This window comes from Macrobrachium nipponense, chromosome 4, assembly GCF_015104395.2.
Source record: "Macrobrachium nipponense isolate FS-2020 chromosome 4, ASM1510439v2, whole genome shotgun sequence".
In the NCBI taxonomy this organism is placed as follows: Eukaryota; Metazoa; Arthropoda; class Malacostraca; order Decapoda; family Palaemonidae; genus Macrobrachium; species Macrobrachium nipponense.
The window spans coordinates 67736179-67758562 of record NC_061100.1 but is presented as its reverse complement, the minus strand read 5'-3'; the positions used below and the strand labels follow the sequence as shown (position 1 = coordinate 67758562).

Sequence of the window (22384 nt, the reverse complement as noted above, 5' to 3'; positions counted from 1 at the left end):
CATAGTGAAGAACAAAATCGTCTCATAAAAAAAATATAAAAAACCAATTATGATTGGTTATAGAGTATTTTTCTACCACTTGCATTTGGATGTTATTTGTCAGACAGTTATGTGACTTTGTGGTTTTATACCTGTTGCGTGTTAAGAAGATTGATCCTGCCAACATTATCCACTGTATAATTTCTGGTTTACCCAGGTTTCATTTAAATATATACATGTGTCCTACCTTCTTCATTTAAATTTTTCATTTTCTGTAAAAATTTTGTTGCTTGCACTTGTTATGTCACTTCTCTCCATTAGAAATTCCATTTTCTTTTTCCCATTTAAAAACTGGTACACGTTGTATGCCATTTCGCGTTCTTCAGGACGAAGGACACGCCGCGGGGAACTCTCCATGGTGTTTTCGGAAGCTTGCTGTGCGAGACAATGAATACGGAAGATTATCTCGACCCATTTTATACGATTTGACCAAGGGTCTCAGTGATCTGACCCAAGTGAAGAAGTGGCAACAGGTATGCCAGATCTCCAAGTTTTTCATTTTCTTCCCTTCTCTCTGTGAAGCGAAGGCAGGCGGATTAAGGAGAATTGGCAACGTCGCAAATGGGCTCGGAGTCTGCTCATAAAATTGGTTTGACTTTAATATACACTTTATTTACAGGTTTTGCATTTTTAGTCTTAATTTAGGTATTGAATGGTCCAAATTGTTGTAGTATTTCATTGTTTATAGGTCAATTTAGCGTTTATTATGAAATTTAATGGGGTGTTTTAGGAGGGGCGGGTTGGAACGGATTAGCCATTTTACATGTAAATGTGGTCCAAGATACGAAACCTCATGATACGAAGGCGCCTCGAAATGGATTAATTTCGTATCTCGAGGTACTAACTGTATTTACTTTGGAAGCAGAGCTAGTCGGCGGGGAACAGGCGAAGTCTTCCGTTATTCATTTACAATTCGAGGTGAACAAAGAATAATTGAACAAAACTCAAATTGTCTGAAGAAATCATTCTGCATCATCGCAGCAGCGATGGGGCAGGTGCGATGTAACTGAATTCTCTAGGCTACCGACTTCTGTTATATCGTGGGGTAAACAGGAAGATGATAACAAGACTAATGAGATAATCTCCGATCCAACCTAAGACCCAAGTCTATGATTGTCGGGCAGAGATTCGAATTAGTATTAATCCTCGACAGAGGAGAAACAATACCAAACTGAAAAGAATCTCGGAGAGCGAGCAGTACTGAGACAGAACCCTATACCACTAGTGCATTCCATGAAAATATGCATTCGGCTAGAACCATCGAGCGCAAAAAAGATACACTCAAGCATCTGCATCTCAACCGAAATGGGAGGGAAGAAAACCCTCTTGTTTGATGGTAATGCAAATGCTGTGGTGTTGTTGGGAAACAATACCACTAGTTATCTCAACATCAAAACCAGTAACTCTTGGGAGACCCAAAAGGCTGTCCTGAATTTCAGGCTAATTAACCCCTGAGCGACGACAGACACTTGTTCTAGAAGAGCGAGCGTCGACATAGAAAAGGGATTTTGACAAAGGAAAAATCTATTTCTGGGGGAAGACCTGTGTTGCCTGGTGAAAAGTTCCTGTAACTCACTTTTCTAAGTATAAATAGATCCTAAATATACCAGAGAAAAAGCTAGCATGGTATGCTAAAGTTACTACCCCCAGCTCGAACACCCCAAGGGCGTCGGTATAAGCACTAGGGCAAGTGGAAGCCACTTCTCACAAGACTTCTGCCAATTAGAGGATTCCTTTCCAAAATCCCTCCCACGGCGAGAGCCGTTACAAAGGCTACCCCCTCTCCTTCCGCTCACTACAACTACTACTACCACACCCACCATCTTCATTCCTGGAATAGACACCCAAGCTTGGACTGGCTAAAGGGTGGGGAAAGAAAGAGGGCCGGGTTCACCGGGCAACACAGGTCTTCCCCCAGAAATGACAATTTGTCAAAAATTGCATTTTTCCTAACTATACAAACCTGAGGTCCTTTAACAATAGGAAGTAGCTAGCGGCAGCTGGAACGGTCGTAAGCTTCGAACAAGGGGAGAACAGTAGTTAACTGCTTGTCCGACAGTGTGGCATGAGGAGGGACTATATGTAAAGGACCTCAGGTTTGTATAGTTAGGAAAAATGCAATTTTCGACAAATTGTCATTTGTTCCGATACGTAATACAAACCATCGGTCCTTTAACAATAGGAAGACTCACTTCTTGGTGGGAGGAATCTGAGTCTTTTGATGAACAGACTGGTGTTCGTCCATCCCTGGAATGCCTCCCTGGTCGTAAGAGCGAGGGAGGGATCCAAGCCTCTGTCCGATTGATCGGGGTGTGCACCGCAGGATCAATGGTCAGACCTCTGGGGCGAGTACTAAGAGAGAGGCAAGCGTATCTCTTCGTACCAGCAACCAAGAACTTATTCCTGTTTGCAAAGAGGGCAACATAAAGTATGGGTTTGTCTCAAGCTGGCATCCACTTCCTCCCCTTTGTTGGAGGAAGTGGTGGATATATGCTCCTATCCCTAGTGAAAGGGATAGGATGGGGCTCTGTTGAGTAGCTCACCTGCATCTCGTCCTTATCCAGCAGGGTGACGACCGTGTCCCTCTACCCACAGGTAGAGGGGAAGAAAAAGATGGGAAGAGGAGCCAGTCACACTCTCATTCACTCATCCATTCTTACGGTCACACCAGGACTCGATGCTGTTCAGCCTGCGAGGGTTCTGGGTTCGCTACACAACGTGTTAGCAGCCACGGGCGGGTCCCAAGGAAAAAGATCCAAGGACCTGTGGGCAATTTCCCGAAGGTAGAAGGAGGTGCATGTGGTCTGGTTGGACCAGACCCCTGCCCTCAGTACCTGCGCCACGGAGAAGTTCTTGCGGACAAAGCAGCATCTCCTTCGCATCGAAGGCGGTGAAGTCCATTAGGGAGGGGATTGTGAACGACTCGAACCGATCGTCAGGGACCGAAGGGTTTCTGAGTCTTCGCTACGAATCGAGCGTCACGGATCCCCATCCCCTGGATGCTTGACTTCGCTGGAAAAGTCATGCAGTTTCCTCAGAGGAAAAGAAGGGAATAGTCGCATGACCTATCCCTCTTCTCGACTTCGGTGATGTCCAGTAACCATACTGGTCTGTCCGTTTGCCACGAAGAGTCTCGCCTCCTCCTATCCCCATGCAGCGAAGTTCTCGGTAGTGGATAGGACACCGACACTCCATGGTGAGTGTCGATGGTATGGGTACTGTGACAAGCTATTAAGACGAAGTAATGATTGCTCTGTAACAACCGAACTAAGTCCACAGCGTAGTTCGTAACTGACTCGGGCGCTCTGACAGCTGCCGACTGACTGCTTCGGTATCGGAAGTGAGGCAAGTTGTCCAAGCATCCGAGTAAGTCACGTGACCTTCGCCTTTAAAGGGTTATGCCGAGAGACCAAACAAATAATGTATTTGTTTGTCACCAATGCCGGAAGGCGAGGTGATGATTCTCTTAAGGCATGTGCCCAACAGGCGAAAGTCAGTTGCCTTCTAGAGACCGAGGTCCCTGAAGGCAAATCATTCTCATAGTTGTTGAATCTCAGCTAAGGAGAAACAACACTATGTGCCGTTGAAGACGAAGGTAGATATTGAATGCAACCTACGTCTTCACAGACGAATCGAGAGAAGGATTCTCAAGATTCAGAACCTGTGCTTACAAATGACTGAAAACGCTAACCGCTATTTCATTGCTGTCCGGTGAGAAGTCGTAGTTGCAATGAAAGCGGGGCGTTCTTCAGTAATGAAAACACAGGGGAGAGACGCCTGAAGAACTGCTTCTCATGGGCTGAACGTTTGGAAGTAGAGCTGGCAGGTGTGGGAGTAGGCGATGTCTTTCAATACATCTGCTAATCCGGGGTGAACAATGAATAATTGCACACCTCCGAATACGAGATATTTTGAGGACAAACTCAGATTCCGCAAAAATCATTCACATTATCGCAGTGCGATGCAGCAAGAGACTATTACAGAATTCTGTTACCGTGCGGTAAACAGAAAGATGAAAGTCGAAGAAATATCTCTGTTGTAAATTCTCGCAATACTGAAGGCGATGAATTAGAGCGTCACAGCAGTAGATGGTCATTCATGTATGCGAGAATCCCCGTTAATCAGAGATTGGGGGGGGTTTCTCCCCGCGTGGGGGGGACGAGCCCCACCCCGAACGGACAGAAGACCCCGAGTACAATTGAACGTCGGGGTACCATGCGCCCTCCTCCACACTCGACAGATTGGGTGAGGAGAAGGACCTGGATACCCCCCCCCCAAAAAGGGGAAGGTGCCATACGTGGGAGCTGAGCAGGGGGCAGGAAAGACGACGAAGTATCCGTCACCAAAGGAGTCGCGGGAGAGCTTTCCGATGACTCCTTTGCAGGCCTTTGCTTCTTCCTGCCCTCATACAAGCCCCACTGCACCTCCGACCAATTCTCACAAATTACACACGGCTCAGTGCGAGAGCACTCACGCCCCCGACACAGAGCACATAATACATGTGGATCAATCTCTGGGAAACTGTGGAATTTCCCCGCATTTACGCCCGTCAGTCCCGGGGCACAGTCGCCGGATAATCGGAGGGCGCGGAGAATCCATGATCCCTATTCACTTTCACAAATTATGAATAATGAAAACAAAAATAATTGTACTTACAGTGCAAACAGAAAAAGAAAGCACAACCATACGAAAGCACAAACGACGATGAAGCGGGCAGAGAGCGTTGATAAACACGTCCACACGCCAGCAGGCCGAAAGCAAAAGTGATTCTTCACCTCCAAGTCGCGCGGCGCGCACACTGTTGGACAAGCAGTTAACTACCGAACCTCTTGTTCGAAAGCTTAAGACCAATCCAGCTGCCACTAGTAACCTTCCTATTGTAAAAGGACCGAAAGGTTTGTATCCCGTGTTGGAACAAATTGATGTTTTACTATTTATTTTAAAAATTATCCAAGTGCACGCTTCGTCGTCTTCTTCTACCAAAACAGTTTTTTACTAACAAACGTACTGGTAAGTTTCCGTGTTCCGAGTGTTGTGATGAAAGTGCCCCAGCGTCTGTGGGTACAAGTGGTGTGCGGATTTATCACAGGAAATGGGAAGTTTATTGACACAAGCGACTCCGTAAACATCAAGATGGCGTCGATCTTCTAAATATTTCAAGTTGTAGCTAAGTAAAAATGTTAAAAGCGTTTTGGTGAGATTTGGACTGCCGTGTACACCCTTTTCACTACCCTCTGTTTAAATCTTAAAATTTGGCCTTAATTTCTAACTTTGGAGAAAATACTTACTTCGAAAGGAGAATAGAGGTCTTTAGCTCCGTTTCTCACCAACAAGAAGTCGCGACTGATGCCCATCTCCGGTGTCAGTGCGTGTTATAATGTACTTTTTTTGGGGTGGTACACATTGATTGTACATGGTCCACCCCTGTACCATGCGGTGTTTTACCCTAGTCCCCTTCCCTCAAGGCCACCAGAACAGAGCGTGGTGTCTCCAGCTTGAACTCCGTCTTGAGAATGTGCGTTTAGGCTAGGATGGACAGGTCGATGACTGGTCTCAACTACCCTGTTGTTTACCCTACTTCGAGAGGAGAGTAGAGGTCTCAGTGTTGCTCCCACCACTGATGACTTGTGACTGATGCCCATCTCTGGTGTCAAGGAAGTATTAAAGTACTTTTTCTGAAGGGGGGTCCAAACATGGTCAAGGTGGCCGCCGCTAGTTTACTCAGTTGTTTACCCTTTTGTACGAAGACTTCCCATGCTCATTTTAGTACTATGCACCCATGGTGGTTTCTTATAAAGAGACTTCAATCAGTTGAATGGTATGCTTAACGATTTAATTGTAAGGTAATGCTGTTTCACCAATTAAATGGTATAGGCTAGAGTGAAAAGGTGGTTTTTCTCAGAACCAAAAAGTCGCGGTCAGATCGTTTACTCTACTGTTCATTTTTTGTTTACGCAATTTGTGAGACTACTAGATTAACTTCACTTATCACACTCGTCTGCCTTTCGTTGCCTACCTACTACTTCCCTAATACACTGTGAACACGTGTCCACTAGATTTTAGTTAGGCTTAGCAACTACGGCTATCGACTCCAGCTAAGCTACTCTTCTCATTATTTTTGGATCCTGGCATTTTCTACCTACCTATTTGTGTCCTAAGTAGATATGCAGAAATAAATATCAATTCTGCAATACTTGCGTTATTTGCTGAAACCACGTCTTACGTAATACAAACACAAAACAAAGGAAGAATCCTGTGCTTTTAGTTTTTTCTTACCTTCCTAAAAGACTCCGAAATATCAGTCAGTCGGCTTGCCTGGTTAATTCGAAAGCCTCCTCAACTTTCATTGTTTACTTCTCTTCTCTCTGCCTTTCGTAGGACACTTGATCGGTACTTCACTTTGGTTTTACGCACAGCTCCTCGCAAGGGATAATTCCCCCTTGTACGTTTTCAAAATGAGGAGCTTCTTATATTCTATAATTGTCTTTTGGTGTTTTCTCGTCAGTAACGTAGTTCCTGCAGAATCGGAGTTTTTAATTCTTGTTAAAATTTGTTTCTTCATGTATGATCTTCACTTTAGGCGGTACTTTTTGTATACTAGTCTTGGCGCACTTACAATTTGTTCCGCTTTCAAACAGCCTATATGATTTACTTGCACATCTAATTATAATATTCACTTCAGGTCTATAGAAGCTGAGGTATGTTGGTTCTCAATATTTAAGTGCTTTAAAGACTGTACTAAGTATTTTCTATTCTTGCTTTTACTGGGAGCCAATGTAGCTCATTAGTGCTAGGGTTACTCGATCACGGGAGCGTAGTTCTTTTATTAATCTGGCTGCTCTATTTTTGTACCCCTTGCAATTATTTTTTTACTTTTATTGTATAATAACAAAAACACAATATTTACATTATTTCAACAATAAAAATGTTGAACACAAGAATTTGTTTGTAAGAATTTTTTTTCGATTTTTCCCCATACAAGATTAACACAAACCATCTCACTAAGCTTCTGCATACGGCTTAGCCATATACAATTCACATAATTACAAATAAGAAGAACTGCAGTGTTCCTGTCTTTTTCTACATTTGGCGATTAGTAGCTAGTTGGGGGAAACCGTAGTATATAACGTTGCAGTAGTCAAGCCCCGAAAGTATCTGGTTGCAAATTGCTGTTTTCAGAGTACGTTTCTTCGTTTAGGCATTTTCTAATAAATGCATCATTTCTAATGTGATAGTAAAAGATTTTTACAATATGCAATATATGGTTCTTCATTGAAAATTTATTATCAATAAACGGACCCAAGTTCATCACTGTTGCAATATATTTATTGTTGAAGAGTTATTCTTTTGAAGTGTTCATATTTTCGTAGTGCATTGTCAGATCAAAATAACACACTTAGTTTTGTCTTCATTAAGTTTCAGTTTCTGCACCAACATCCATTTTTTTTTTCATATTGCATTAATTTTACAAATGGCATCTTCTGCTGTTTCGATGTCTACTGCTCTCGGGTCTTCACGCAACAGATTGTGGTCAACTATGTCGAATGCATAGAGGGTATATACCTGGAATTGCAATCTCTACACCAATAGAACTACGTAGTTCGGTGGTCTTCCACAAGGGAGGTGCAGCCGCTGCAAAGACATTAGGGGGTCTCGGTGCCCATGATTTCACACGGTCAAACATGTTCATGAACACGTTTGACAACATGATGTTTGAGAGTATGTTTGAACGTGTGAAAGGGGTAAACGTGTTTGAATGAGTTGGAAGGATGTCTGACCTGGTCTGACTATTGTGTGGGCGGAGCTTGCTGGTTCGTGTTAAAGTTTGAAAGTCTGAACAAGCATCAGTCTTCAAACGTCATACGTACTTATTCAATTCTCAAGGCAGTAACATCTTTAAGCAGCTCCTTCACTGACAAAGAGACTTTGCTCTTTCCAAGTAAAATTACAGCATGGGTGAAGTATGCGACGTTAAAGACAAAGAAATCACAATTTGTCGAAAATTGTATTTTTACTAACTATACAAACCTGAGGTCCTTAGGTCCTTTAACATATGGAATGTAATCAGCGCCAGCTGGAACCGGTCGTAAGCTTTCGAACAAGGTGGTTCAATAGTTAACTGCTAGTCCAATAGTCGGGAGTCCCGCCCGACTGGGAGATGAGGATTGAGGAGTCACTCTGCTTAAGCCCAGGAACAGAGTGAGGGGTGGCATGAGGTGGGACTATGTGTAAAGAACCTCAGGTTTGTATAGTTAGGAAAAATACAATTTTTGAAAAATTGTGATTTGTTCCGATACGTAATACAAACCCTCAATCCTTTAACATACAGAAGATTCACTTATTGATGGGTGGAATCTGAGTCTTAAGAAACAGACTGGTGTTCATCTGACCTTGGTTCCCTCCCTGGTCGTAAGAGCAGAAGGAGGGATCCTAGCCTCTGCCCAGCTGATCGGGGTCCTGGCACCTGGCTGCACGACCGTACACTCGGTACCTCTAGTGAACGAGAGGCCGACACGGTTCCTGGCAACAGGCGAGGAGGTACCAGTGTTAGCCGGTGCCCCTCCGGTCCCCGCCTTCTTCTTCCCTGGGGAACAGGAGGACCAGCAGAAGCCCCAACTGTCCCACCGGAGTGGGACAGACCCTTAGAGGTCTCTGAGCAAGACTTCTTAGGGGAGGAGGAGGCTACCTTCTTCTTCCTCAGCCGTGAAGCCTTGGAAGTCGAAGGGGAAGAGGCGGCTGCAGAAGACGACGACACCTTCCTCTTCTTCGCCAACTTCTTCAGGACCACCGTCAGTCCTCCATCCAGGACGGAGCCAGGGCAGTTGCCAAAGCAACAGGGCCCAGCTGTACCTGTCCTGAGGGACCTGCGGTAGGAGCAGCAACACCACGGGCTGGGACGACGGCAGGAACAGGAACCGGCAGCAGCACTGGGGCCAGCGACACCACAGGCACTGGCGGCAGGTCAAGCAGGGAGCTCTTGGGACACCGAAAGTCTGGGGCTGGGGCGAGAGCAGCGAAGCCAGGCAGCGGGGTGATGCCCCTCCTTGATAATCCCTTCAGCGGAGCCTGGACTGCAGCAGTCGGGGTTACCATGGCAATGTGCTGCATGTGCACGAGGTGGGGAGGCGCGGCATACCCTGGCATCGACACCGATGTTGTGGTCGACGTTTCTGGATCATGCGTAACTGGCCTGGATCCACGCGCTAGGTGTTGGAGCAACCCCCGAATGCTCGGTGTCCCCTGGAGCCCAAGTGAGTACCATACCTGGCCGAGATCGTCACCCGCAGCAAGATACCTGAAGAAGGAAAAGTAGTCGGGTTAATGGGGGGTGGGGGGGTGTTCCCAACTCTCCGGGGGGAGAGTTCCCACCCCGAGCGGACAGAAGACCCCCAGTACAATTGAATGCCAAGGTGTCACGCTCCCACCTCTATGCTCGACTGATCGAGGAAAGAGAAGGAACGTGACACTCCCTCCGAAGGGGAAGGAGACATACGAGGGAGCTGAGATGGAGGGAGGAAAGAGAAAGACGTGTCTGTGACCAAAGGAGTAACTGGAGAGCCCTCCGATGACTCCTTGGCCGGCTTCTTGCCTTCTTCCTCCCCTCGTATTGCGCCCACTGCTCCTCCGACCATGAAATACATAAGTCATAAGGCTCGGTGCGAGAGCATTCACGCCCTTGACACCAAGTACAAAGGTCATGAGGGTCTACTTCGATGAGAGACCTAAAAGAACCACACTTACGTCCCTCCACACCAGGGTACAATCTGCGGCTGACGGGGAGGCGATCCACGAGCACAATACAAAAACAAATACCAAGTACTCACGAATTTGTAACTCAAGCAATAGGAATTAGAGAAAGTTGGGAAGAAACGCTTCACAATGAAGAATCTTAGCATATGACTAAGCAGGCAGAGCGGCGAACAACACGTCTGACACCAACAGTGGCCGAAAGCAAAGTGGCTCCTCACCTCCCAGTCAGGCGGGACTCCCGACCATCGGACTAGCGGTTAACTACCAAACCACCTTGTTTGAAAGCTTACGACCAGTTCCAGCTGGTGCTGATTACATTCCATATGTTAAAAGAAATTATGGTTTATTTCATAGAAATATAAAGGAAACACCAAGCACTGTGGAAAGTAAAATCTAAAGATTATTCTAATAAGAATTTAAGAAATATGGGTATCGAGGAATTACATGCAAAACTAAGAAAACTTGACCCTCAGTGCACACAGCAGGATGTGACCAAAAAATTCAACTGTCTTCGTAGTTCCTTCAGAAGAGAACTACGAAAACTTGAAAGCTCCAAGAAGTCTGGCAAATCACCTGATGATATATACACACCCACTCTCTGGTATTTTGAAGACTTGCTGTTCATTTGTGACCAAGAGTTTCCATGCCAAGAAAAAGTACATCAAATTTGGATTGTGTTGATGAAGAGGCGAGTTGCTTGGTTTTATCGTGTTATGTATCTATCTATCTATCTATATATTTGTCTAATTATGTATTCTGCCTTATTTATTTACTCAATTGTTATTGTTTATTTATTTTTGTTATATATTTATTCATTTATTCATGTTTGTTTATTTATTTATGTATTTCTTTATTCATTTAATTATTTACTTATTTGTGCATTTATTTATTTATTCTTTGGCACTAGGTAGATGATATTAATCAGCTTTATGGTCCTTTGATATAAGTATTTATAATGTTTCCTGACTTATTAAAATAATTTGCAAATTTATACAAATTTGGATTACAACATATTATTTTATCAAGATTCTAAATGGCCACCCAGGATCTGAGGGTTAAACTTGAGCAAGACAGATCTAAATAAAGAATTTTATCCAGCATCTTTTTCTTTTCCTTGACCGCAATCACTATCCCAATTGCCATCACCTCGTCTTGGGTAAGAGACAAGTTGCTCCTTCTCCTCTTCGTGCCGACTGAGGTTGTCTGTCTCTGGTTTGAACGTGTAAAATCTCTTCAAGCATGTTGTGTAGGAGGTTTGATGAGCGTCTTGAGGTTTGACCGTTTGAAACCCCCATATTTACAGCCATCTTTAAATGCCTAGTAAGTGGTAACTGACAAGTTGAACAGGGGATTAGTGAGGTTTTGAATTTAGTTTAGTGAGTATATTAAATGTTTATGAGTAATTCTTTATTGAATGTTTAGTTTAAGGTTTAGTGAATATTTATGGTGTAAGTATTCAGTGAATCTTTAGGGTTTTAGTGGTTTTATGAATGTTTAGTGTATAAGCATTCAGTGAATGTTTACTGTGTAAGTATTCAGTGAGTGCTTAGTGAGTCTAAGGTTTTAGTGACATTAGTATGTAAGTATTCAGTGAATGTTTAGTATGTAAGTAATCAGTGAATGTTCAGTGAGTGTTTAGTGAATGTCTTGTATAGTTTTCAGTGCATGTTTAATGAGTGGATGTTCATTCACTGTTTAGTGTTTAATGAGTGTTTAGGGGTTTAATGAGAATTTAGGGTTTAGTGGGTATTTAGTGGTTAATGAGTGTTTAGGGTTTGGTGAGTATTCAGTATAGTGAGTGCTTAATGAATGTTTTGTGTAGTGCGTGCTTAGTGAATGGGGATTGTTTAGTGTTTAATGAATGTTTAGGATTGAGTGAATGTTTACCGAGTGTTTGTGGTATAGTATTTATTGTGAACATACAAAACTAATTTACTTGTTCCATAAATGCCAACTTTTTTTTTTACCCAATCAACACCTGGTAAAAGCAGAAATGCAGACTGCTGAATTCCAACAAACAGGAAAGTAAACGAGTTGACATTGTGGTGAGGCCTAAACCATAAGAATAGTTCCCCACCAAAGTTAAATTTGAACCCATTTATTTCACAGCTTTAAGTGGTAAGCTTGCAAGTGTCCTGCAAACCCACTGGAATGGTTTGCTTACATGTAACAAAAAATTAATTTAAAATTTTCAAAGGATATGCAATAAATGAATGTTATTATAATGCTGCTGAATTACTGCTAAAGGGGAAGATGATTATTGTAGCTCTTCACCTCAGTGAATTACTGCTAAAGGGGAAGATCATTTTTCTAGCTCTTCACCTCACTGAGTTTGAAAACAGAACAACGGTGAGCATTGGTAATGATAGTGAGTGCTCCATACTTGCCAGCTCATCTACTAATAATGTATTTGCTTTACTGAAATCTTGAAAAACATACAGCAACTACTCACGTAAATAATTCATACTTCTAAACAAAAATAACTATGATAAACACATATCCACCATATTATCTCAGGAACACATACTTCAACACAGAGTAATGTACAATGGTATGTTTCCTTTCAATCTTTTGTCCAAAACTAAAACAGTTCCTTTCAATCTTTTGCCCAAAACCGAAACACAGTTAAGTACACAATGCGTAAATGACACATACAAAAATACCTCCTAATTTATTTCTTCATAAAATGTGAAAGACAGCATTCATAATTAATGAAAAAGCTGGACATGATAGCATATTTTACAGGCTACATCCAACCAAGAAGAATCCAACAAAAAATGCACATAAAAATTAATTAGGTAGCTTAAATGCACCAAAGCCTTGTTAGTTAAACTACTGTACTTTACAATAACAATCAACCATTCATAGAAATGATGACCTTAATACTAATCAGTTAGAGGATGCTTTTAAAGAAGACTGAAACACAGCCAAGAAGTCCATGGGTGTTATTTTTTTACCATTTTTTTCTTGATCTTCACCACCATTAAACGTGATATTTGTTTCACCATTATCAATTTTCTTACTGTTAACATTTCTGTTTGATTCTTCGTGTTTAACTGCACTATTATAACTTTGTTTTACTAACTTTCTATCATCTGTCCTTAATTTGACATTATCCTCAGAGTCTTCCTGTTCTGAATATTCCTCATACTCTTCCTGTTCTGAATGCTCTTCTTCACCCATTTCTCCAGCTTCTTTGTGTTTTAGAATGTGCTTCTGGAGGACATAATTATACGCAAAACGAGCATCACACATACTACAAGCATAAGGTTTATCACCAGTGTGTGTTCTCATGTGAATTTTTAAGGTACTTGACTGAGTGAAACTCTTGGGGCAGACATCACATTTGTGTGGTCTTTCTCCTGTATGTCTCATCATATGTATTTTCAAGGTATTTTTTAGAGCAAAATATTGTCCACAAAGTTCACAACGGTGATTTTTACTTTTCTCTTTAGAAGATGAAGCATCATTTCCAGAATCTTCACTATCATAAACAGCATCTGAAATTTTATCATTACCATGTGCCTTTAAGTGATTTTTGAGGGTAGCAGACTGGGTAACGCGTTTACTACTAAGCTCACAATTAGAAGGTCTTTCCTTGGTATGTGTCCGCATATGCGACTGCAAGGCCGCCTTCAAAACAAACTTCTTCTGGCATACATTACAATCATATGGTCTATCTCCTGAATGCAATTTCTGATGTGTTTTTAAGCTACTGGGTTGAGTGAAAGTTTTTCCACATGCAGCACATTCATAAGGTCGCTCATTTGTGTGGGTTCTCTTATGGAAACGCAAAGTACTGATACGACGGAATCTATGACCACATTCTTCACACTGAAATGGCTTCTCTTCACTGTGTGTTACAGCATGTGACCTTAAGTTCGACTGACAAGCAAATCCCTTACCACACTCATGACAATAATATAGTTTTGATTTAGTATGAGTTGTTTTGTGAATCTTCAAAACATATGGATATGGAAAAGTTTTTCCACAGATTTCACACAAATGCTTTTTTCCAACCTTGTGAACTGCTTTGCTATGATCCCTCTTTTCCCTCAAGTTTTTAAAATCTTTACCACATTGACTGCAAAACAGTTCCCCTTCCAAACTGCACGTTCGTTTGTGGGCTAGGTATGATTTTTTAGTATGAAACACTGTCTCACAAGACTTGCAGGTGAACCACTTATGCACTACATCACTGCTCTCATCACAGGAAGACGAAGTGTCAGTGGCACCTTGTGTGACCCCATCAACTGAGAGATCACCTGTGTCACCTTTAGCAGAAACAATCCTCTTTATATTAATGTCACTAGTTCCATCATGATTTCCATGTCCTTCATCATCACCATGAGGAATCAACACTTGACCACTTCCACCTTTTTCTGAAAGGACTGATTCTGCAACCTCTGGCTTTGAAGTACAACCTCCCCTCTCTTCTGCAAGTACTTTACTTTCTTTTAAACATGAAGGAATTTCCTCAAATGTATTTGTGTCTGAGGGTAAAGATTTTTGCTTCTTGTACGTAATCGCAGGGTACTCTTGCCCAACTCTAACTCTGTTATCAACATCTTCAACTATTTTCTTGAGAAAATCCATGTTGCAACTGTTTAAGGATGTACAGAAGTAACAATTACTTATTTACAATAAAAGGTCAAATGATTATTGGAGACTGCTCATATTTTTACATTCTTACCTATCACATGTAAAATATTTTTGTAAACTTTGTAAATTATAAAATTTATACCATCCTTGCAAATTGAGAAATATCATATACTAAATAAAATTTAAAGAAATATTAAACTGCATTCTTATCACTACAATTTGATAATATATTTCAAATTTAAAGATTAAATCATGTAAATAAATAGTTCACACATCTGTATAAGGTAAGGAGTCTCCCATAGTACATCTTGTTAACTTAAATTCCAATAAAGAGCCTCAAACATTCCATCTTACGTTCCATTTGATGAATCCGGTCAGCTTCAATGCTTCAATATGCCCTTTCCTGAAACACGGTACAATGGTCATCCTTTGCAGTGGTGCTGCTTATACTTCATTTTGAGCAATACATACCCAACTGTTTATACCTGCAAAACAAAAAAATCGTTATGCGGTATATACTCTAAAAGGGATTTTGACAAAGGAAAAATCTATTTCTGGGCAGTGACCTGTGTCGCCCAGTGAAATGTTCCTTTAGCACTCATTTCTAAGGTATAAATATTGCTATAAATACCAGAGAAAAAAGCTATATGGTAATGCCAGAAGAGTCCGGCTCGCTCACCTTTATTTAAGGTGTTGGTATGGTATCTGGGGCGAGTGAAACCACTACCAGACGTCCCCTGCCATTTAGTCTCTTCCTTTCTCAATATCCCTCGTCTACAGAGGAGCCGTTCTAGGCCCCCACTACCCGCTACTGCTACAACTAGCGCTTTGTTTACCATTCCTGTAGATAGCACCCAAGCTTGGGCCAGATAGGGTGTGGAAATAGAGGGTGGGTTTCACTGGGCGACACAGGTCACTGCCCAGAAATAGATTTTTCCTTTGTCAAAATCCCTTTTCTGGGCTTAGCCTGTGTCGCTCCATGAAATAGTAACAGAGAATTGGCCCCACCAGCTTGGAAAGTTAGTGTAGATAAATTACTGTAAGGAAATTGAAACTTGAATAACATTAAATACTATTTAATATTAGTTTTCTGGGCTCAGCCGTGTCGCTCCGTGAAATGTGTCCTCTTTAGCACTATTTCTAGTAAAATATTGCTATGATACCAGAGAACTGCTAAATTGGACATGTCAGAAGTCTCTGACTCGCTCACCTAAATAAAAGGTGTCGGTATAGAACTGGGGCGAGTGTTAAACACTACCACAGTAACCCCTCCAATTAGCCTTTTCCTCATCAAAAGACCCTGAAAACGGGGAGCCGACCTATAGGTCACACCCAGCTACCCTGTTGAAGGGGACTGCGGCGTCATTCTTATCGATAGCCTCCCAGCGTTGCACGCTTTTTTATAGCTATCTGTTCTTTTTATTGGTTTCGTTATTCTTTTTCGTTATGGATCGTCAATCTGCCTCTTCACCCAAGTTAAGTACTGGTTCGCCCTTTTTCTGTATTTAGGGAGTGATTTTGCCTTTCGTTTTGCCTTTATTTAGGATTTTGTTAGGCGTCTCCTCCCGTAACGAGCGGTAGCGAGCCGCCATTACGTCGTTCCCTTGTTTTGTACCAATTTCGAGCGGGCTTCTTTCAGTACCTATATATTTATATTTATATACTCGTAATTTATGGTATTTCAGTATATATTTTTAGTATATATTTTATTATGTCTTGGGTGGCAGTTACTTTGTCGATCTTGTTTGATCTACGTTTATTATTTTCATGTTTTCCTGTTTTTCAAGGGGGTCGGCGTTCGTGCACGTTTCTTTGTTTCGTGCTTCGTTGTTTATCTATCGTTCCCCCCTTCCCCCTTTTATTTTAGGTTTGGATATTTCCATTCAAGAATTCCCCCTTTTTCTTTTTGTCAGCTTACCGTTTGTTTTCGTTTTGTCGGTGAGCAAGTAATTTTTCCTTGTTGCGCCCACTCTCATCGAGTGGCCTCCATTGCGTTTTATATTTTTCGCCCCTTATTTTCATTACCCCTGTTAAAGCATGTTTTCCCTTAGCTTTAAGTAATTGATTTTATTTTGTCTATGTATATTTGGGTGTTCGTCGGCAGCTAGCCTTCATAGGCTTTGCCTGCGTTTTCCTCGTGATCCTTTATTCGCGGGGAATCGCTGTCACGTGATCGTCCCCCCTTCAGCCCTCCCTCCCTCCCCCTCTCGTGGGACTCCCCGTAGTTGGGTGCCGCTCTCGTTGTTTGTCGCTGACGGCCGGTCCCACCAGCGGAGGGGGAGGTGTAGTGGGTCTCCCAGGACCTTGGGCTGGGGAGTGTCGCTTCTTAGCCGACCGCCTCCGGAGTTGTTAGTCGCACTGCGTTTCAGCCTCGGCTTCCGTGGATTGTTGCGCTCTGCTTCTTTCACTCCCGGAGCTTACATCCACGCCTAAAACATTCCCTCTCCGCATAGGCGGGTTTAGATTCCGGCCTCTCCCGGAGTCATTGAGGGTTATGTTTACGGAAGTTACTCTTCCGTAGGCGGAGATAGTATATTTGTTATTTTAGTTTTTATTATCATATTTTTATCTTTATTTTTATTTTTATTTTTTCTTGCCACGGAACTTGCGAGTTCATGTGGCCGTCCCGGGTTACTCCGTGTACCCCCCTCTCCGGGTCATACAGCTCCGGGTGGTTTTTTTCCTTACACAGTCCCCGGGACGTTAATATATGAATATATATACCCTTTCTTTTCTTTATAGCCCGGAATGCTCCGGCACAAAAAAAAAAAAAAAACAACAACAAAAGAAAAGAAATATATTTCATTATCCTATTAAGTGTGTGCAATTGTTCTTATATATTATTGCACTTACAGGCCTCTCAGTGTCTGGTTGTCGGCTGTAGTGCTGCTCTGCAAGATCCGTGCGGCCATGACGTTTGTCGGGCCACGCCCCCTGTGCAGTGCTGCTTCCTGATTCCGTGGTTCCTGGGCATCATGAAAACTGTTTTTGCCTGCTACGACTTGTACATCAGGCTACCTCTTCGGTAAGTTGCCGCACTGCTGATTCTATGTTTATTGTAATAAAAAAAAAAAAAAAAAAAAAAAAAAAAAAAAAAATATTGAAATGAGATAAAATAATGATCAATTAAAATTTCTTTAAATTAAATTACATTGTTTTAATCAATAATTATAGAAATAATGTTCAAGGAATTTACTTGGTATTGACACATTCCTTGCATTACAGGCTGAACGTCTATTAAGGATGCTGCACTCTCCGCCCTCAAGATCTGGGTTGGAGGGTTTGGACGGAACGTAGGGAAGGCTAAGCCGTATATTCTGTCCCGAGATATGGCGACTTTGCTCTTCCCAGCCGGAAAATCTGCCGGATACGTTCGATCCAAAAGTAGCGGCACCAATTATCAAATCAATACAAGACTCAGTTATTGAACAGCAAGAGGCGGAATTGCCGGACCTTGGACTAGAAGTCTCACTTGAAGTGGTTGAGGATTTGCCCCCGTTACTAGGCACGGGTACAGGTAACAGTGTTAATGAGGCTAGCTTAGTTAGTCACCGGGATCTTTCCTTGAGTGACTGATTCTTCCTCTCCTTCTACTTCCAATTCCTTCATGGGTTTCACAGGAGGTTTGCCCCCTCCCAGGTTGCACTCCTTCTCTGTGATTCCTAAACTAAAGAAAAAACCTGCGGGTAAAACCTTGCTTAAAAGGCAGATCAGAGACAATGCCAAGGCCTGGGCAGTCACCAGAGGTTCATACCATATTAAAAACTAAAATAAAGTCACTTTCCAACCTTCAATCCCAAGGTCTCAAGGAGGGAATTCTTCCTATTGCCCTACCAGTCCCATTCCATTAACTTCTAGGGACCGGATACCTCATAAGGTACCGCAAGAGGGACAGGATGATTCTCCTTCCGTTGACCAAGACCAGTTCAACACATATTCTAAATCAGGTCAGTAGCCTTGGTAGTTTACTCAGCTCAGTTGCAGCAAGGTTTGAAGAAGTGTTTAGCAGGTTAGGTGCTCAGGACTCCCTGATTGCAGGTCTCAGACAGGAGTCGGCAGTTTCGGCCCCTTCTAGTAGCTTGATGCAAGCTCAGAGCATGCCTGACGGGTCCACGCTCCCTCCCTTCCACCCCGGTAATCCCTGGAGGGTGGCTAACTTCGCTCCGTTTGTCAATGGGATGTTGACTATAGAAGGTTGCGGCACACGTAGGCTCGAGGATTTCGAGTTTCCCGAAGGTTTACAGCCTCCATTTATAGGCTATGTTAGGCTTACGGAGGCAGCTCTGGTTAGAGAGGATAAGGTCCCCAAGGAGACTGTTATCCTTTCTAGAGATCAGGCTCAGCAAACATGGGTACGGAGCCTAGAAGAGTGGGACTGCTCAAATACTAGAATACAGCTTTTAAAAGTCCTTTCACCATGTTTACAACTGATGTCGGCAACCCCTTACCTTTTACATCAAAGGTAGCAGAACTAAACACTCCAGGCAGTGACTCGAGAAGAGCCCATGCCCAGCTTAGGGAGACAGATCCCACATCTTTACTACTCCCAGGTAGGGAGGATTTGTGGAGGATTTGCCAGCTACGTTCTCGGTAGGCAAGCTGAAGCCAGATTGTGCAATCACCTTGTTTAGTGAACGCCTTCCTAGGCTGTCAGACGCATTGATCCAAGCCGAATTTGACGCTAAGACACGTCTCGCAAGGTCTCTTAACTCCCTAGTGATGACAAAGACGGCGGCTCGGGAGTACGCTCAGGAGCTGCTGTTTAAGGTCATTGCGAAGTCGTTACTTTTAAGCATGCAATGTGACTTGTACGACTTTGCGATTGCTAGGAGAAATTGCAGGAAGCATGTTCTGTCTGAGGCGACGATAAGGCACGAACCCAACAAGCTTCTAGCTTCTTCAATCTGGGTGCAGATCTCTTCCCAGCTTCAGCAGTATCCGAGGTTCAGAGCGAGGCATCACGTCTTAACCAAAGCATCAGGTTGCGTTGGGGAATCCCTTTCAAAAGGAAATCAAAAGGAAATCAGAGTCTTCTTCCTCCAGTTTTAGGGCTAAGAAGAGGCAAAGGAAGTTCCTACCTTTCCAAGTCCCGCAACAGCATCCTGTGCTACAAGCTGTTCCAATTCAACAGGTATCCCAGCCTTCGACTTCTAAGGCTCAGCCTCAGCAACAGCATCAATTTGTCTTCCTTTCGCCGCCGTCTACCAACAGGCCTCCTCACAGTATTCAGTGTCGCCCGCTTTTAACCCGGTCTATGAGAGTCGGGGCATTTCACCCCTTTACCAGAGTTGCTAGGGGTGGCAGGGCTAAGAGGATCCTTTCGCCAGCGCGGAGGAGCCAGAGCCCAAGGGCGAACTAGAGGTGCAAGGTCAGGCAGAGGATCCCGGCCTTCATCATCTCAATGAAGTTTCTCAGGTAGGAGGCAGGCTGTACCTCTTTCGTCATCGTTGGGGGTTCAGCAGTTGGGCAAAAACAAAAGCATAGTATCCAGAGGCCTAGGCTGGAGTTGGATCAAAGGTCCTCCTCCACCCATCACCTTCTATCAGGAACAAACGCAGGAATTGATGGATTACTCCAAGGACCTTCTCCAGAAGGGAGCAATCTCCAAGACGAAGAAACTTGAAATTTCAGGGTCGTCTATTCAGCGTCCCAAAGAAAGGACCGAGAAGGGTGATCTTAGACTTGTCCCGTCTAAACTTGTACATTCGTTGCGACAAGTTCAAAATGCTGACCATCTCTCAGGTGCGGACCTTACTTCCCCGTGGGGCCGTCACCACTCTACAGATCTTACAGACGCCTACTCTCATGTCCCGATAGCTCGGCAATTCGCCACCATTCCTCGGCTTCAAAACTAGGAAAGAAGCCTACTCCTTCAAAGTATGCCCTTCGGGCTGACTATAGCACCAAGGGTTTTCACGAAACTGGGCGGAGACAGTGGTGCAGGAGCTAAGATCCCAGGGTATATTGGTGGTGGCGTACCTAGACGATTGGCTAATCTGGGAGATGGACAAAGGCAAATGTATGAAAGCCACGGACAAGGTCATGTCTTTCCTGGAATATTTAGGTTCAAGATCAACAGGACCAAGTCCCGGTTGACTCCGGAGTCCAGTTCCAGTGGCTAGGGATTCATTGGGACTTGGATTCTCACACTCTTTCCATTCCAGCAGGAAAGAGAAAGGAGATTGCCAAGGCAACAAGACAATTCTTAAAGTGCAAAGAGACTTCGAGAAGGAATCAGGAGAGGATCCTAGGCTTCGCTCCAGTTTTGCCTCAGTCATGGACGTTCTGTTGAAAGCCAAGCTCAAGGACATCAATCGAGTTTGGCGTTCGAAGGCAAATGCCAAGTGTCGGGACAGTTCGCCCGGATACCTCTGATTCTCAGAAAACGCCTGCGCCCATGGACAAAGGCCGCCAACCTAGCCAAGGAGTTACCGTTGCAGTTTCCTCCCCCGTCCTAGTGGTGCATACGGACGCATCGCTGACAGGCTGGGAGTTATTCACAGCACGAGAAGGTTCAGGGAACTTGGTCACCTCACTTCCAAACACTTCACATCAACATTCTAGAAGCTATGGCAGTGTTTCTGACTTTAAAAAAGACTCATATCAGGTTGGTCCTCGACAGTGCAGTAGTAGTACACTGTATAAACAGAGTTGGTTCAAAGTCAAGTCATGTGAACCACGTGATGATAGCAATCTTTTCTCTAGCAGCCAAGAACACCTGGCATCTGTCGGCTACTCACCTGGCAGGAGTCCACAATGTAGTGGCAGACGCCCTGTCTCGGTCGGTCCCTCTGGAATCAGAATGGTCACTGGACCAAGAATCCTTCGAGAGGGTTTGCCAAAGAGTACCAGGTCTAGAAGTAGAATCTGTTGCCACAGAGGCAAACCACAAGCTGCCTTGTTATGTAGCCCCAATCTGGACCTCTGGCATACGCTACGGACGCCCTGAGCATAGATTGGAACTAGTGGTCGAAAATCTATTTATTCCCTCCAGTGAACCTTCTCCTGAAGGTGCTGCACAAGTTGAGATCCTTCGAAGGCCAGGTGGCTCTCATAGCCCCTCACTGGCCCAAGAGCAACTGGTTTCCCCTTCTCCTGGAACTAGGTCTTCGCCCTCACCCTCTCCCGGACTTGAGACTATCGCAACAAGTTCAAACGAGGACTGTGTTCGATTCCTCAGGTCTTTACAAAACCCTAACTTTATGGATTTCATGAAGTTTGCAGGTAAGAGAGTAGGCGACATTGATCCACAGAACATGTTGTTCTTGGAGTCAGACAAGAGAGAGTCTACGCTTGCGCCAGTATGACTCAGCAGTTAAGAAATTGTCTTCGTTCCTCAGAGAATCAAATATCAAAGTAATGACATTGAACGTGGCCATAACCTTCTTCAGGTCTTTGTTTGAACAAAGCTTGGCAGCTGCAACAATTACAACCACTAAAAAAAGTCAGCTCTGAAAAAGATTTTTCTTCTCGGGTTTGGTATCAATCTAACCGAGTCTTATTTCACCTCTATCCCAAGGGCATATGCACATCTACGGCCCGTTCACAGACCGTCGTCAGTGTCATGGTTTCTTAATGATGTTCTTAGGTTAGCCTCGGAAACAGACAACTTCAAATGTGATTACCAAAACCATTTTTGGGCGTAAAACTCTGTTCTTATTGAGTCTAGCTTCAGGTGCCAGAATACCAGAGCTGTCAATCTTTATCTAGAGATGAAGCGCATATTGAGTTCCTTTCCTCGGGGGACGTGTTGCTTTCGCCAAATAAGCAATTTCTAGCTAAGAATGAAGATCCCTTGATGAGGTGGTCTCCATGGAAGATTGTCCCGCTTCCGCAGGATCCATCGTTATGTCCTGTTAAACTCTTAAGGACTATTTATCTAGGACGTCTACCTATTCCGAAGGCCCCCTTTTCATTAGAAAAGATGGTGGTACACTCTCTAAAAGGCATTAGGCAGCAGATTTTATATTTTATCAAGAAAGCCAGCCAGGGT

General features: G+C 43.5%; 1 protein-coding gene across 1 annotated transcript in view; it reads right to left on the bottom strand.

Moving 5' to 3' along the window:
* The window catches only part of LOC135211390 (zinc finger protein 93-like), a 78332-nt gene that overhangs the window by 28171 nt on the left and 27777 nt on the right, over positions 1–22384 (bottom strand). Inside the window, exons 2-3 of the mRNA XM_064244703.1 lie at positions 14746–14876; positions 12682–14392 (exon numbers count right to left, since the gene is read on the bottom strand). Coding sequence (XP_064100773.1) covers positions 12682–14385 — 1704 coding nt within the window. The 5' untranslated portion in view covers positions 14386–14392; positions 14746–14876. The remainder of the gene's footprint in view (positions 1–12681; positions 14393–14745; positions 14877–22384) is intronic.